Source organism: Aedes aegypti, chromosome 2 (assembly GCF_002204515.2).
Source record: "Aedes aegypti strain LVP_AGWG chromosome 2, AaegL5.0 Primary Assembly, whole genome shotgun sequence".
In the NCBI taxonomy this organism is placed as follows: Eukaryota; Metazoa; Arthropoda; class Insecta; order Diptera; family Culicidae; genus Aedes; species Aedes aegypti.
The window spans coordinates 6,003,478-6,020,913 of record NC_035108.1 but is presented as its reverse complement, the minus strand read 5'-3'; the positions used below and the strand labels follow the sequence as shown (position 1 = coordinate 6,020,913).

The 17,436-nt window shown below is 38.7% G+C and overlaps 1 protein-coding gene across 3 annotated transcripts in view; it reads left to right on the top strand.

The window, feature by feature from the left end:
* LOC5570275 (protein draper) overlaps nt 1-9,154 on the top strand; it is a 101,927-nt gene extending 92,773 nt beyond the window's left edge. Inside the window, exons 9-13 of one of the 3 annotated variants that reach the window (XM_021839805.1) lie at nt 13-2,226; nt 7,125-7,463; nt 7,521-7,646; nt 7,724-7,742; nt 7,815-7,954. In XM_021839805.1, the coding sequence (XP_021695497.1) occupies nt 13-2,226; nt 7,125-7,463; nt 7,521-7,646; nt 7,724-7,742; nt 7,815-7,821 (2,705 nt within the window). In that variant the 3' untranslated portion in view covers nt 7,822-7,954. Of the gene's footprint in view, nt 1-12; nt 2,227-7,124; nt 7,464-7,520; nt 7,647-7,723; nt 7,743-7,814 lie in introns of all 3 variants that reach the window. The other 2 variants (XM_021839804.1, XM_021839806.1) reach the window with 2 other exon arrangements.
* The last annotated feature ends 8,282 nt before the right edge of the window (nt 9,155-17,436 follow it).

Genomic DNA, 17,436 nt, shown 5'->3' with positions numbered 1-17,436 from the left:
GTAAATATTTAGGAAGGGTCAAACTTAACGACAATAGTACACACCACGACAGTGTTAATGATTTTGATACTACTACTTTGTACATCGATTGGAAGCTAGAATCAGAAGATGATGATCTCTTGCATGCAGATCCAACTTCAACTGTAGAAGACCTAGGCATTCCGCTGGATGATTACATACACTTGTCAGATGAACCACATAACCAAAATAGTACAGACGAAATTCACGAATACTCTACACAGCACGGCGATCCTCAAAGCTCAAAATCTAACACTATTCTTACAACCAGCTCTGCCAACACTGTACAGTTAGAAGTTGCTCAACACGTGACTACAGTTCAGATCCCATCTGATAGCATTCTGACTACCGAAACATTTTTGATTGACGATGAAGAAGTTACTCCAGACATAACTACGCTTGACAGCAATTGGAAGGCACAATCAAACGATGATGCTTTTCTGGAATTGCAAACGACTCAGACAGTGGATAACTTTGATCAACCGTTGGACGATTATGTAAATGAACCGTTAAATAAGGTTCAAGATGCCCCATATACTACAAGCACCACGGCGAAGCCACCACATGTTACTACGGTAGACTTCGATTGGAAGATGCTATCAGAAAATAGTAATTTCCTAGGCTCGGAAACCACTCCCAATGGGGAAGATTTTGGCCACCCGTTAGATGATTATATTCATCTTCAGGATGAACCTCACAACGAATCTGAATCAATTTTTATATTGACAACTAGCTCAACTATCGCTCCACGTACAACTACACAACAATTCAATTGGAAAATGCAATTAGAAGATGATAGTTTTCTGACCACCGAATCTCAATCTGACGGTGAAAATTTTGGTCACCCATCAGACGATTACATTCACTTGCAAGATGAACCTCACAACGAATCTGAATCATTTTTCTTAACTACAACTAGTTCAGTTCAACCTATTACTACCGAAGAATTCAATTGGAAAATGCAATCTCAAGATGGCATTTTCTTGACCACTGAATCTGAGGGAGAAAACTTTGGTCATCCGTTGGACGATTACATTCATTTGCAAGATGAACCTCACAATGAATCAGAATCAATTTTAATAGCCACAACTATCGCCCAAACCACTACTACCAAAGAATTTGATTGGAAAATGCAGTCTGAAGATGATAAATTACTGATCACCGAATCGCAATCCGAAGGCGAAAATTTCGGTCATCCGTTAGACGATTACATTCACCTGCAGGATGAACCTCACAATGAATCAGAATCAATACTTATAATATCGACAAGTCCGTCCATCGCTCAACATACAACTGTAGAAGAGTTGGATTGGAAAATGCAGTCTGAAGATTATAGTTATGTAATCACCGAATCACAATCCGAAGGAGAGGATTTTGGGCATCATTTAGACGATTACATTCACTTGCAGGATGAACCTCACAATGAATCAGAATCAATACAGATAATATCAACCAGTCCGTCTATCGCTCAAACTACTACTACTGAACAATTTAATTGGAAGATGCAATCTGAAGATGATAGTTTTCTGATCACAGAATCGCAATCCGAAGGTGAAAATTTCGGTCATCCGATAGACGATTACATCCATCTGCAGGATGAACCTCATAATGAATCGGAATCAATTTTCATTTTGACAACTGTGATTTCTCCTCAATTTAACGAAGGAACCTCTAATCGTTCTACAACGGTAACATTCGATTGGAAAATTCCAATAGAAGATCATTTTCCGGGTACCGATTCGCAAGCTGGTGGAGAAAATTTTGGTGACCCGTTGGATGATTATATTCATCTACCGGATGAACCGCACACACATCAGGTCAACACAACACCTGGTTTCGATTGGAAGCTTCAGTCCGAAGACGACAGTTTTCGACCTTCGAAACCATCCCCAGCCGGAGAAGATTTTGGCCACCCATTGGACGATTACATACACCTCCCAGACGAACCGCAATCGAATCCAAATTCCACAACACAAAGGCCCAAATATGATTTCGGTTATACGATGGACGATCCACCCCGCAAATCGAAACCGACCACAAGGACAACAACACTCGGGCCTGAATATTACGACGATCATGTTGAGAAGCCCGGGGATACTGGGAATAGTCAAGACTACTTTGAAAACTATACGGATTCGATTGCGGAAAATGATGTGGCTCAACTTGGGGGTAACTTCTCCGGATCCGAGGATACTGGAAGAGCTTTCGGTAAATTCAAGTCGAAATTGTACATTGACGATCACTGTTGGCACCGTGTTACCAGTCTTGAGTGTTTGTGTGATTTGAGTAAGGCACCCTTCGATTTGTAGAGATGTCTTTTATTATTTGGTGGCAAATGATTTATTTATACTGTTTTTATTATTATAGCACTTGTTTGAGGTATTTTTGTAGGATTTAGCAGCACAGCAACTAGTTACCATAACTTCCCTATGTTTCTTCTTTATGATTAAGAAATTACAGCTTTTTTGATCAACATACATTGTTCGTACAAAAAATTGTCGGAAATTCCACCGGGATTCTATCTAGGCCCAGTAATTGCCAATGCTGCCAGATATATTAATTCGGTACATACTATTCAAATGTCTGGAAGTTCCTCAGTCAACCAACATTTCGATTTTTCATGTCAAAATGAACTTCTGGTCAAAATTTCAATCAATTTGGAGAAAATTTAGATGTGCTTCAAATCAATTATGTGTTTTTGGACTATTTTCAAGCTTTGAAAATTCATAACTACTGAACGGAACATTAAAACTTATTGAAAATACCTCTACATAGTAGTTTATTTAATTCTATAAACTTTTGTCGAACACGGTTTTATGATTGGAGCAAGTTTAAACATAGTTTGGTTGAGGTTTGTGCTTCAAGGTTCTTGAAAATCACTATTTTTAGGGAGTGTTCTCTCTAAAAAACATACCTGTATGAAACTTTTGAATTTTGAATTTCCAGAACATGATGACTATGTTTTTCTAAAACTCAATTTCGTTTAAAGATACCTTTTATCTTACGAAGATAAATTGTAAAAAATAGGTAATTAGGAAGCATATTCGTAAATCCGCTGTGTGTGAGTCAAGAACAAAATCGTGAGCTTCAAGGAATGTAAAAAATGAACACGTTAGCACTGCATTTTCACAGTCGATGATAATGATTGTTTTCAAATCGTTCTGAACACTCAGTGAAATATGATCGAAACAATCATTACTCGGAAACAAAAAGCAATGCTAACTTGTTCAATTCATTCATTCGACGGTGCACGATTTGACTATCAGGTTGGGATTTGTTGTTCGATATTTGGACATTTTTTGTAATTTATTTCCTAAAGCAACATGTAAGCTGTTAATGGTTAATGATTTCATAGATTTATTATGTTTGTTTCCCGGGCCTGGAAAAATAATGCCAATGTATGTTTTTTAGAGCATACATGTTCAGAAAACCGTGATTTCTGGGTATTGTGGAGAACAAATGTCGATCAAACGATGTTTAAACTTAATTTAATCTTATTGGCGTGTTCGACAAACTTTAACAGAATAAAATTAGCTCTCAATTGGTGGTAATAGCAAGTGATTTTGATGTATGAGTATTGAGTTATGATTTTTCAAACCTTAAAATGAGCATAAAAACACATTTTCAACTTGAAGCATAGTGAAAGCTCTATCAAATGAGCTGAAAATTTGACCAGACATTGTTCTTGGCATGAGAATTCGGAGCAGTAGCAGTAGCTTGACCGGAAGATTTCCAGACATTTTTTCAAGTATGAACAGGTCTAGTACATAGCTCTTATAATTTTGTCCTTTTTCCTAATGGAAACCTTGCAAACTTCTCGATGCGATACTTTGAGAATGGATAGCCGACTATACCTGATTCATGTCTTCGTATTGATATATGACAATAATGTTTGAATGTTTAGTGTATTCCTGACGATATTCGGTAGTTTCTTGGCGTGCTTTGCCCTGGATCCGTAGAATATAGATTACAAATTTTTTGACTAATTTATTTTTGAGGACTTTGAAGATTCCTAACGAATTCCAGAGTTCTGTTTGACCCTTCGACCTTGACGCTTGCTCCTAAGCAGTGCGTCAAGAAAGCCTTAGCAGTTTTTTTTTCCTTTTCGGGTCGCGCGCCTATTTTTTTTCCTGAGTGCTTTTTTATAGCCGAGCAAACGAGTGAAGCCTAAAGTGGATTGTGGCTGCTCAGTCAAGGATAACGGATCAATTGGTGAGCTCGTTTCATGCTACTATTTCTAATCTATAAAATATGTATGACTGCATATTCAATCGTTACAATGGTGGGATGTAAATATGATTTTTCAACAAACTATGGATGGTTCGTCACTGTGAGTGTCGACACAAACTCTGATTCATGATTTATTTATGTTTAACATTTTTTTTTCAGAACACCTCTTATATACCTTAATTTTTGTAATTAAAAAAACTTTGAATGGTTCGACATTACAAGTGTAGACTTGCGAAAGGTTCACTTTATTCAACAAACTTTGGATGGTTCGCCACTGTAAGTGTCGGCATAAGAATAACAGTGTTCTATGATGTCCCAACCAATCGAGTTTTTTGTTTTTCTTTTCAAATGAGTAAAATATAATAACACATGCTTTCGTCCTGACATCAGGAATGTTAATTTAGGTATTTGTTCAACAAACTTTGAATGGTTCGTCACCTCAAGTGTCGGCATAATTTTCCTCTACATAGAAATTGTTCATATCAAATGAAAATATTATATTTACGTATAAGCATGTATATATCTCACAAATCATTGTTTATCATGGTCTAATCGCTTATCAAAGTGAATCCTATGACCCAACGATCCTCCCCATTAACAAACATCCCTCCCAGTAACCTTTGTGGAGATGCAGAGGCAAACACGGTCTCCAAAAAGCAAAGGTTACACACTAACATTCCTTCCCCCAATCCCACCTGACTGCAAGGACGTGGCCGGCGCCGTTATTGACCCTATATAAATAGAGGCACTGAATTATGCACACTGAAGAAGATTATGGCCAATCCCAGCCGAACTTCTAGTTGATTCTTTGTGCATTTTCACTGACTTCGGTCAATCACGGAATAGCAACCATTGATATGTGTAGTCAGTCTAAGCTAAGCTAAGCTAAGCTAAGCTTTGAAGATTCCTAAAGAATTCCAATTAGAAACTTGATAATTGTAACAATAATGATGGAATGGCAATACTAACAGGAAATTGGGGTAATAATAATTGGAATAATGACAATAATGGTAAGAATTGTACAGTTTGATTTTGTTATATTTTATACAAACGAAGCAAATCGGTGATAGCAAGTATCTAGCCCTCATTATACAGTGAGAGGCAAAATAAAGTGCCCACCTTACCAGTTTTCGAATTTCTCTCATTGATTTGGTTCAAATTAAAGTTAACACACCTAAATCTTTTGTGATATTTTATTTTTGATGTTCTTTTAAAGTTGCACTTACGAAATTTTGATTAAAAAAAGAATTTTACTTAAAGAAAAAGAAAATCAATTTGTATTGAAAAAAAAGTAGTGACAAAAATAAGTGCCCACTTCCTTCTTGGCCCCAGAAAAGATGATTTAAGAAAAATAAAAAGCAATTTAATAGTTAATGTGTCCTCCTTTGGCCTTAAGGACTTGCTGGAGGCTCTTCGGCATGCTTTTCACCAGGTTTTGTAGGTGTTGTGGATCTAGTTCTTCCCAGGCGCGCTCCAAGGCTTCAAAATAATTATTTTTGTTGGTAACACCAGTTTTTTCAACCCTAGCATCGAGAATCGCCCACAAATTCTCGATGGGGTTGAGGTCTGGGCTTTGTGGAGGCCATTCCAGCGGTTTAATCCGACAAGACCGGAAGAAAGACTTGGTCTTCTTTCCAGTATGCTTCGGGTCGTTGTTCTAGAGAAATATGAATTTCTCTTCAAGGCCCGTCTGGATCAGCGAAACCTCCAGATTTTCCAGCAAGATGTTAATGTAGGAATCTGCCGTCATTATTCCGTCGATTTTCACGACGCTTCCTACTCCACTCCATGAAAAACACCCCCAGACCATCACATTTCATCACATCACACTTCCATGCGTCACCGTTCCTTGGATGTGGCGCTCCTGAAGCTCGAGCTGTCTAACCGAGAGCGGCGGGCTCGTGTGTGATGCAGAGCACCACATCCAAGGAACGGTGAAGCATGGAGGAGGAAATGTGATGGTCTGGGGGTGTTTTTCATGGAGTGGAGTAGAAAACCTCGTGAAAATCGACGGAATAATGATGGCAGATTCCTACATTAACATCTTGCTGGAAAATCTGGAGGTTACGCTGATCCAGACGGGCCTTGAAGAGAAATTCATATTTCTCTAGAACAACGACCCGAAGCATACTGGAAAGAAGACCAAGTCTTTTTTCCGGTCTTGTCGGATTAAACCGCTGGAATGGCCTCCACAAAGCCCAGACCTCAACCCCATCGAGAATTTGTGGGCGATTCTCGATGCCAGGGTTGAAAAAACTGGTGTTACCAACAAAAATAATTATTTTGAAGCCTTGGAGCGCGCCTGGGAAGAACTAGATCCACAACACCTACAAAACCTGGTGAAAAGCATGCCGAAGAGCCTCCAGCAAGTCCTTAAGGCCAAAGGAGGACACATTAACTATTAAATTGCTTTTTATTTTTCTTAAATCATCTTTTCTGGGGCCAAGAAGGAAGTGGGCACTTATTTTTGTCACTACTTTTTTTTCAATACAAATTGATTTTCTTTTTCTTTAAGTAAAATTCTTTTTTTTATCAAAATTTCGTAAGTGCAACTTTAAAAGAACATCAAAAATAAAATATCACAAAAGATTTAAGTGTGTTAACTTTAATTTGAACCAAATCAATGAGAGAAATTCGAAAACTGGTAAGGTGGGCACTTTATTTTGCCTCTCACTGTATTTAGACATTTGGCGGAACGACAGATACGACATGACTGACCTCTCCTGTTTGACCTCAAAAGAACACTACCTGAAACTCACATGACCCTCAGCCATAAAGTATATTTCACAGTGTAAAATAGCATATAAAATGTTTGATAGAATATCCCAATTTTCAACACGGCTAACATCAATTTAATCTTTCAATCAATTCACCAGCATCCAATGCCGGCCTTGCATGGGGTCTCGTACTGGCAGTGATGTTCGTGGGCGTCATCGTCGCCCTGGTTCTATACTATCGTCGGCGGGTCGCCAATCTGAAAGCCGAAGTCAATCACGTCGTCAATTTTATGATCCAGGAGCAACCGGGTCATTTCGACAATCCCGTCTATTCGGCGTACCCAAACCAACCAGGTGCAGGACCGAATGGCAGCGCTATTGGCGCACAGCATAACGGAGTAGCGAATGGTTCATTGATTCGAAATAATTTGAGAGATCCTAAGTCCAATCTGGACAAGTATCGCTATCCGGAAAACGAATCGGTTGGAACCGATCGATGTAAGAATTGTTTGATTCTCTCAGGTGGGTTGGAATCTAATCTGTGAATCTTTTTAGCTTATTCCATCCAATTTTTGTCGGAAAGCCAAAAGAACTTCGACGCCGACATGACGAATCCCAATTATGACGTCAAGGATCATGTATACGATGAAATCAAACACAAAGATGGTTACAAAGACCTCGGTAAGTAAAACAAAATGTATTGCAATAGTTTAAGATTATTACAAGTTTTACAAATATGTTACAATGCATGCTCTCAGATGTGATCAGAAATCAGTTGTAAGTCTTGAGAATCGTTCATCAAGACTGTCCCACCAGCAATCGACCTTCAATGTATTCGTTCCATTCCAGACACTGAATACGACCACCTGGACTACTCCCGGCCGGGAAGTTCGCACAAGACGCACTACTTCCGAATGACTAATCCACTAACCAACTCGCCGAAGGAGATCAATGTCCTTCGTGACAACGGTACGATCAACAATCTGTCCTCCCCGGGTCTGAGCAGTCGGCAACCATTGGTTTCTACCGGGATGGGTGCCACGGTAGCAACCGGTGCAACCGATTACGGTTCATCCTCGTCCAACTCGTCCCCGATACCTCCCCCGCTCTGTACCACTGGTACGGATAGCAGCAACTTGTACGTTAAAATGTCCTCCGAGGGGTCGTCCCCGTCAACTAGCGATCAGGAGTGCAACAATGCCGCCACCAGTAAGATTCCAGAGCATCAACTGAACATCAAGTAAGTGCGGGTTTGCTCATCCTATTTTCCTTACCTTCTACGATCTTGTAGCAAAAAATGAGAAGCAATCACTAGTGAATTTCGAATCAATCTTCAAAACTATCAAAAGTCATGATTTTTGAATGTTTCGTATTGTATACTGCGCTCATAGTTTGTAATGTTTTATTGTGAGTTTTAAGATTGTGATAAACGAAAAGTTTGATTGTGTTTTGCCAGGTCTGTTAGTTTTAAGTAAGCTGCTTATTGCTAAATTTGGCTATCGCTTCCCTCCGGGAAGCTCGTAAACTCGGCGTATGTCGTTTAAATAGACTGCTAAGAATGAGAGGACGTAATGAAAATGCGCTACAGTAAGCGAATGGAGGAGTTTGTTTTAAATACTGCCCTCCTCTACTGCACTATGAAGTGTGGATGCAGGTTAAACAAATGATTCTACAGTAATATTAAGCGTGCCAAAATATTCTACCCAGCGTTATCCGATAGATTGGAGTGTTGACAATTTTTAATATGAAACGTTTCATCACTCATCTACATATTTACAAACCGCTCACGAGTTACAATTGGGTTGATATTTTTACAGCAAAAGACCATAAGATAATAATTACGAATTCGAAATGCATGAACAGATTTCAACCAGATTTAAAGCAGCCACAAAGTATCCATATTTGTCATTGTCCTCCTTCAACGGAAGGTTACAAAGTTTATAAATGTAGACATATTTGTAAGGAAAGGAAGAGGAGAAGAATCTTAGGATATCATAAGAAAGATGCAGAAAGCTCACATATATTCATATACAAGTTCGGAACAAAAAAGATGAATCAAAATTTATCCATGTTATTTAGAAGCAATCAATGGCGGTACAAAATTTACGACTGTCAAAAAGCAATTCTATTCTTATTGTAGTGATGTTGAGCAATATGTAGATTTTCTCATTAAAGTTTTTATTGTCAAAGCGGGAGTTTGGTTGTTGCGAGAACTTCAAAAGAAATGCCCATCCAATCTGTTTATTATTTACTACTGTTGCTTCTTTCACAGATAGGGAACTTAGGTAACTTCCAAGCGGATTACCAATAAATTAGATACATAATTTATCAGTGATTTGCAAGGAACACCTTGGAGTTTTCGCGGCTATCCCCCAGCCCAGTTCTTCTCGTCTGGAATTAAGCGTTGTATTGATTTAAAAATTCTTCGTCTCCATACACCTGTCTCCTAAATACCATCAGTGCACCAGATTCCGCTCATTTTTTACAAGGAGGAAATCTGCAAATAGACCCCTTCAGGGAGTGTGGGGATGTCGCACCAACGATGATCCACTAAAACCAGCCCATGCACTGTACATGAGCAATTCTTGCTGAATTGCTTATGTGGTGTACAGAGTGCATCATCATCTCCCCGGAACCATCTTACGAAATTTTTTTTCAAGAAGGAACCAGTGCATATAGCACAACACATGAGCAAAAGTAGCCTAGCAAACCGCTTCTCCTAGCCGACTTAAACAATGTTACTACACTCAAAATAATCCAAACGTCATTGTTACGTGAAAACATACGTGGTTTTTTTCCATCGCACTTTTCACGTAGCTCTTACGTTAATCATAGGTAGCCCAGAATGAACGCATGAACTTTTGAACTTCCTCCATTCCACCGGCGCTACAAGTAAGAGCTACGTGGATTTTTCGGTAGCTTTTACGAAGCGTTTCAATAGGACCTATATGGTTTTGCATTAAATTAACTAGAATATAGGCTTTGGAAGGAACTAATTCCCAATTGGAAAATGTGAACAAATCTAAACGATTGTGATATCTTGTTTCCCAAATGTTGTGAGTATATTCTGTTTTGTTGCAGCCTTCGCGTGCTATAATTGATAGAGGTTATAAATCAGGTGTAAAATATGAAGTAATGCAGGGATTCTTCGGTATTCAAAGCATATTTACCTTAAAATCAATCTAACACAGGATTTAAAGTTCAGCAGCTTCTGAAGTTCTACAAAAATCAAGCGGGTGCCATCTTAGGATTTGCACTCAACACCGAATGTACGTACAATATGCAGATGTCAAAATGAACTTAGGCACCTACGTGAATTTCACGTAAGTGCGATAGGTAACCTCAGTAACAATTACCGATTCACTATTTGATGGTTATGAATGGCTTAGTGATCTTTATCTTAGTCAGGTGAAGTGAAGGCAAAATGAATTTGGAATGATCTACGTGATTTTTCACGTAGCAATGACGTTTGGATGTTTTTGAGTGTAGGGTCCAGCCTCGGCAGGGCTCTGCAATTCTAACACAATGTGAGTGACAGCCGTAGTTACTGCATTCCAGCACTCGGCATCCGCACACATTCTCTCTATTATGTTGTCGGGAGACGTGTCCCCTCCGCAAGTAGCGAGCAATCGATCTCCCACAACAATGAAACGGGGGCAATCGAACACGACATGCTCCGCTGTTTCCTCCATACCAGCACAATTGGAGCACACAGGAGATTCATAGTGCCTGAAGCTATGCAAGTAGGTGCTGCCCATAGCAACCAGGTCCTGACAGAAACTGCGTCAGGTGGAAGTTCACTTCCCCATGGTTTCGTTTATACCAATATTTATCTTTAATTTAATTTGTTTAATCCAACTGGGTCTCATTAGTCTTGTTGAATGTCTTAAAACTATACAAACTGTACAAACGTTTAAAACCGACACTATTTCAGTAACAAAAACAAAAAAAATCACAAAGAAAAAAATCATTAACAAATTAACAAACAGGGAATCATCATCGCACATATTTAGATTCTTAAGGTCTCCACGTATCATTGTTCCTCTTGACAAATTAACATTCTTCGGCCAAGTTGATGAATCTAATCCACGAGATTTATATTTTGGATCTAGAACTACCTTGAACAAAAGATAAGCGAGCGCCCTGCGACCATTCCAATTCGATGTCAGTTTAACGATGTCGATCCGATTAATATCAGATTAGACTGGCTCTTAAACAAAAAAGTTGTAAAACTCAACGGGGCACCCCCTAGATATGATTACCCTAAGGCACGGTAAGAAAAAATCTCTCTCAAAATTTCAACTCATTTGGTTGCTCCCCCAGCTGGCGCATTCAATTCGCAGTTTGTATGGAATATTCGTTTCAAATATATTAAACCATCCGATTCAATTCGCAGTTTGTATGGAATATTCGTTTCAAATATATTGAAAATTTACACTATGTCACTGTTTCATTCCGTAAACTAGTTAATCGCGTTCGAATGAGCCCAGAATGACAAATCCACTAGTTGATACCCTAATGAACATAGTTGCAGAAGGTTGTATCTGGATTTAAGCTCATTTTCATTACCCTTTCAGTTGTTGAAAGTTAGGCTTAGTTCACCACTCCCGTACAATCACATATTTGCATATACCTTGTGCCTCAGCTCGCCCAGCGTCATAGGTGGCTATGATGCGCTAGTGGCTACCATCCTACAAGTGTTGCTCAGACTCATTTCCCCGAAAATAACATTTTCCGAACTAAGCCTCTAACTGTTGGAAAACATTGAAAAACTGGCGGCACGCTAGTTAACCCCTCGGTCCCCTACAATTTATTTCTCTACGATTTTTATGCGACCCCTTTTTTCCCTATGATTTTTTCTCCACATCGTGGTGAATATTTGATCAGCTGATTCGGACCAATCATGACAGATAAAAGCATGGTGACACCTGAGACGAGACTCGCGAAGACGGTCTTCTTTTTCTGTGATTGCTGAGTTTTTTTCTTATTCCACTTTGTGTTTATACCAATTATGCACATGCTGTTCAAATCCTCACATGAACCTCTCAGCAAAAAATGATTAAGTTTGCATCACATCGAATTATAAATAGCCATTTGAGTAAAATTTCATGCCAGCAAACGTAGCAGACATTAGAAATAATTAATTTTCTGCTTAGATTTATCAACAACTTTGGAAAAAACTGTACCGCCGACTGAGGTTTTTAATAACAGTTTACTTTGAACACAATACTTTTCACTTTTTCAGCCATAAAAACGGTGGGCTGCATTTGACGTTTCGTGAGAGGGGAATCTGGGCTGCATATGACGTTGATATTTTTCCTCTTCGCGAGTCTCTCTCAGGGTGACACCACGAAAAACTTTCCATCTCAGTCCCTCTTCCATTAACCTAAATTGTCTGTCCTGCTCTTTGACATTCCTGTGGATTTGTTTTATTTTTTTTATATAGAGTTGACATAGAAGAGTGCATGGTGACGTCACGAAAAATTCTCCTTCTCTGTCCCTCTTTCATCACGCTCAATTGACTGTCCTGCTCTTTGACACTCACTGCTGGAATTGTTTAGATTTTTTTTATATGGAGTTGACATTCACTGCTGGAATTGTTGACATTTTTTTATATGGAGTTTCGAGGTTAGGTCAAGCGTGCAACGATCTATTCACTGCATGAAATGTTGACAATTTTTTATAAGGAGGTTCGAGGTTATGTCAGGCGTGCAACCATTTATAGCTTTATTTATGTTTTAATGTTTTTTTTTTAGATGCTGTTTTGGTTTTATGCTGACTAATTTGATAGTGGAAACAAAAAATCATGACGAAATCTTTCACAACCACCACTTCTTTACCTGGGGTTGCTGTGATGCTCCAATTTGATTTGAAAAGAGTCTTGCCCACTTCCGGTTTTGTGGTCGGTCGGGGGCTGACGATGAGAATTTCGCGGCATAGCAGCATACTGTTTTGAACCAACGGCACACATTGATGGAAAGTGGCGAACAGTTCTGCTGAACTGGAACAAAAACAAAACCAAACGCTCCCGAGCGCTGGTTTACTCGCATCCGTCGTGCTCCTGCACTGAGAAAAATCTACACGTCAAGGTCGTGTGTTTTACTTATAGATTTGCGCAAAGAGGAAAACCACATGACTTGAGTGTGGTAGCCATATGGAATTCGTAATTGACTTCACGGTATAATAACATGTGTATCAACATTAGGTTGTCATTTGAAACAAACATGAATGTCTAAATAGGGAGTCGATGCCGGTTATGGACCCTTTGCGTATTATGGACCCCCTACAGAAAAACATAAAATTAACACTCTAAGCAACTTTATTCCTATGAAAATCCACCGGGGGAACTTCGATTACATTGTTAGTCAGCAGTTTCAGCAAAAATATTTGGTTTGAGACACATAAATACAGATATTTGAACAGTTTTGTAAATGAAACCACACAAGAGGGTCCATAATACGCATTTCCAGGTGGGTCCATAATAGGCTCGTCGGCAGCGAGCCGGATTATATGGGAATCAAATGGAGGGTCCATAGTACGCAACGTCAAATTTGTAAACAATCCTATTATGGACCCCGGGAGGGTCCATAATAGGCATTCGGACAACAGTTTTTCAAATGCATATTTCGATGGAAAAAACGAATGATTTTGTATGTTTCATAGACGTACTATGAAGTAAAGACATTGAATTTGTTGTTAGACTCCACAAAACGTATATGCGTCTGAGATATCTTTGCGGAAAAGCGTCTAGAATAAATTTCAGCTACTAAGGGGTCCATTACTAGCATTGACACCCTATTAAATCATGAAAACCAACTGATTTGCTTATTGAATTCGAAATGTAGTGGCTTTAGATAGTTATGTGTGATAGAACATGAAAGTCATGAGACTGAAAGAAGAAATTTGGTAGAAGAACTCTTGCTCCCCAAAATATGGATTCGAGGCTCCTCTGCTTGTCGCAAGCTCACTTGAATGTTTTTTTTTTCAAGCAAGTGAGTCAGCAACAAGCGTGGCGCCGCAAATCCATATTTTGGGAAGCCCGGGATTAGCATATTTCTTTTTATTCGAAGCTGAAAGCAAAGAAAATCTGTTAGTGGAATTCGATTCTCTAACACCATACATTATATCCAATGCTGGAAGTAATGCATTTCATTTATAGAAAATTAGAATGAACTCATCATCTTCACCCGGATATCTTCACTAATTGAAAGAAAAACGAATCCGTAAATTTTCCTCTAACACTTTCAGCTTCAGAATTTGCTTCTTTTCTTTGGAACATGATGATGACTGTCGTTCGACACGAGGTCCGACCGCAATTTAGTTCACTATGGGTTGATCACTAACAATTTAGAAATTTGGAACACGAAAATCGACAGCAAGCTCATCGATTTCAAATCGACCAACTTGAACATGATGAGCATGACACAAGATAACCATAAGTTAAACACACTAAATCCGTGTTTGATGATGATCTATGCACCCATAGGTTGACACACACGAATTTGAAATGGAAAGCTTCAGGAACTAATGTGGAAAATTATGGAATTCATGTTGTCGGTTGATGAATCGGTCCATGAAGCAAAACTAAAGAATAGAATGTGTAACACACACGAGGTTTGTAAGAAAATCACAACGAATCGATATAGACGTTCATGAATCGATCCATAATTTTAAGCACACGGATCAAACGTGTGGATTTTTCTCAGTGTGAGTAACCGAAGCTAAAAGTGATTCGCGAACGTGTTCGGAGCTGTTCAGAGTCAAATTGTGTTTTTGAGAAAAAGCTGCTTCCCCTCCAAGATTTATGGTTTCCAAGGGTTTTTGACTACAAACTAGAAGTTTACTGTCGGCTTGATGGTTATGCCATTAATTTTGTCTGTCAGAACCATATTAAATCACAACTTGCTCGGTTACTCGCGAGTAAACGTTCTTTTGACATGTTCTCTCGAGCAGGCGGGTGCGGACTTACTCACACCTAGCCAGTTCGCGAGTCTGTGATGTTTGTTATGCGTTGGTATCCACTCGTGAGCTGCTTCGTGATGCGATCTTTTCCAGCATTGACGGCACATTCATCATTCAGTTTGGATTCCCCCAGCTTCCATGGGTAGGGTTTTGTTCTATTTCGTCGTAAGCGCTATTATTCGTCGTATTAAACTTTAAATGCTCCACTACGGTGGATATTCAAACTTACCTGCAACGTAGATTCATTATCCAAGTGTAATTTTGTGAAACTTTTTATGGTTCGTACAATTGTACACCAAAAATGCAATAATACTTCTGTATTTCGGTAAATAACTTCAGTTCAATTATCCACTTTGCACTTTTTCACCGAAATCGCATGGACGAACACGATTTGAGAAAAATGCTTAGCGATCGACTGAGCCACACTACTTTCCTACACAAACTTCTTCCCGGCCCCGTAGGTGACTTACTTCGCCGGGCACTTATTCTGACTATGGAAAACCTTCGTACTTCTTCACTGAGGGATTTCATTCCAATCACACGCCGTAAAACTTCAATAAATCACCAAATTTTACGAAATTTCTTCAACCACTGCGTATAATTGAGAATGTAAACAAAGTTCAATCCGTCGTACTGAGAAAAAAAAAGCTTGTGCGCGACGCTCGACGTGAAAATACGGTTCCTTCACGGGAAAAAATTCTGTGGTAAAAATAACTATTTTAGCTGACTACGCCCATTCTTAAAACTACCATGGAAATTCAGACCTATTTACTATGTTTACGGTACACCCCACCGCATTACTGGTACATTTGACAGAAATAATTTACAACAATCTGATTCCAACTACAGACATGGTAAAATCAAGCGCATATCTGGTCTGCTGAAAATTGCCGGTGCGAGCGCTTAAGTTAACCCCCTAAAATGGTAGTTTTTACCGCACAATTTTTTTGCGTGTTTGATTGTGTTGTTTTCGCTGTACTGTGAGCAAATGCCATGATTGTACGGTCAAAAGGAATTGTGTGCATATGTTTGGGCTGAATTTTGATGACGAACAATTAATTTTAAAGGAAATTAGTATATTCCATCAAGCTGAAGGAATAGAGGGAGATGCCCGTAGATCTATATATTCTAGTAAAACATTTTATTATGGCGTTGATATGTTGTGTTTTAACCACTCAAATTTTCAAAAAAATTGTAAGAAAATAAGGAGTTCTTATAAATTAGTTCTTTAAACGCCAATAATCGTTAAAAATGATCATCTTTCGAACAAAAATATAAAAAATAGGGGGTAAGGTCTGACCGAATGGTCTATTGCGAAATAAAATAAAAGGATATGTTTGTTTATTTCAAAATGTTATGAATCAAGAATGAGGGCTTAGGCTGACACTTTTAGTGACGAACCATCCATAGTTTGTTTAGCGATTAAATAAACGTAAAATTGCCACGATATAAATGTGTGTTATCACAAGTATGAAACGAGCTCACTCTAGCCTTGAATGAAGTCACAATCCCGGCATAAACGAATTTACGATGCGCACAGCCCAGCAAAGTGTGGACCCGGGTAACAACACATTTCACTCCGGCGACACCAAAAACCGAATCCAGAAACATTTCACTTCGGAGACGTGGAAAACGAATCCGCTTGCACGGATAACACTGCCCAGAAAAATGTCAAACCGAAAAAAATGAATTTCACTCCGGCGACGTGAAAAACTGAATCCGAAAACATTTCATTCCGGAGACGCGAAAACCGAATACGCTTGCTTGGCCTTCACGAAGCATACTCCGAAATTCTTGCAGGGATTATTTTTGAAAATCTAACTCTTCCAGGAATTCCTCAGTACATTCGATCCATTATTAAAATTCTCTAGGAAACTATCTTTAAATGTCTTCAACATTTCATCTACGAATTACCCCAGCAGTTCTTCCTAACAATTCTCGAGTAGGGATTCGGATCCTATTCTTGGCACTTTTGATTCACTTCGACAGTGGAGTTTTTTTAAAGCTCATATTTGGCCACAATATGCGTCGCATTGAAGTGCTTCACCCTACTTAATTTTTCAAATAAAATTTCCACGGATTCTTTCAGGTTTTACACTAGCAAGTACTACAGCAATAGTCCAACCATTTGTATACAAGTTTTTTTCAGGAATTTCGTTCAATGTTTTTCAAGCAATATCTCCAGAAAATTCTGCAGTATTTTATCCAAAGATTCAATTGATTATTTATGCAATAATTATCTATTTCTGAATCCAATGACGATTTCACTACGTCTAGTTTTTAAGATATTGACTGTTGAAAAGCAAAATTTTACTATTTCAGCCAACTTGCATGCAAGTTGGCCAGGCACTTTGTTCGCTTAATTTGCCACATAATTCAAACTTCATGTGTATTAAGTTCATAATACTTTTGATGCTCAAAAGTTATATTTTGATGGTTTCGAAAACTATTGTATTTTGTCATATAAGGAAACGAAGAATTTTGTATGGAGACTGCAAGCATTTAGGAA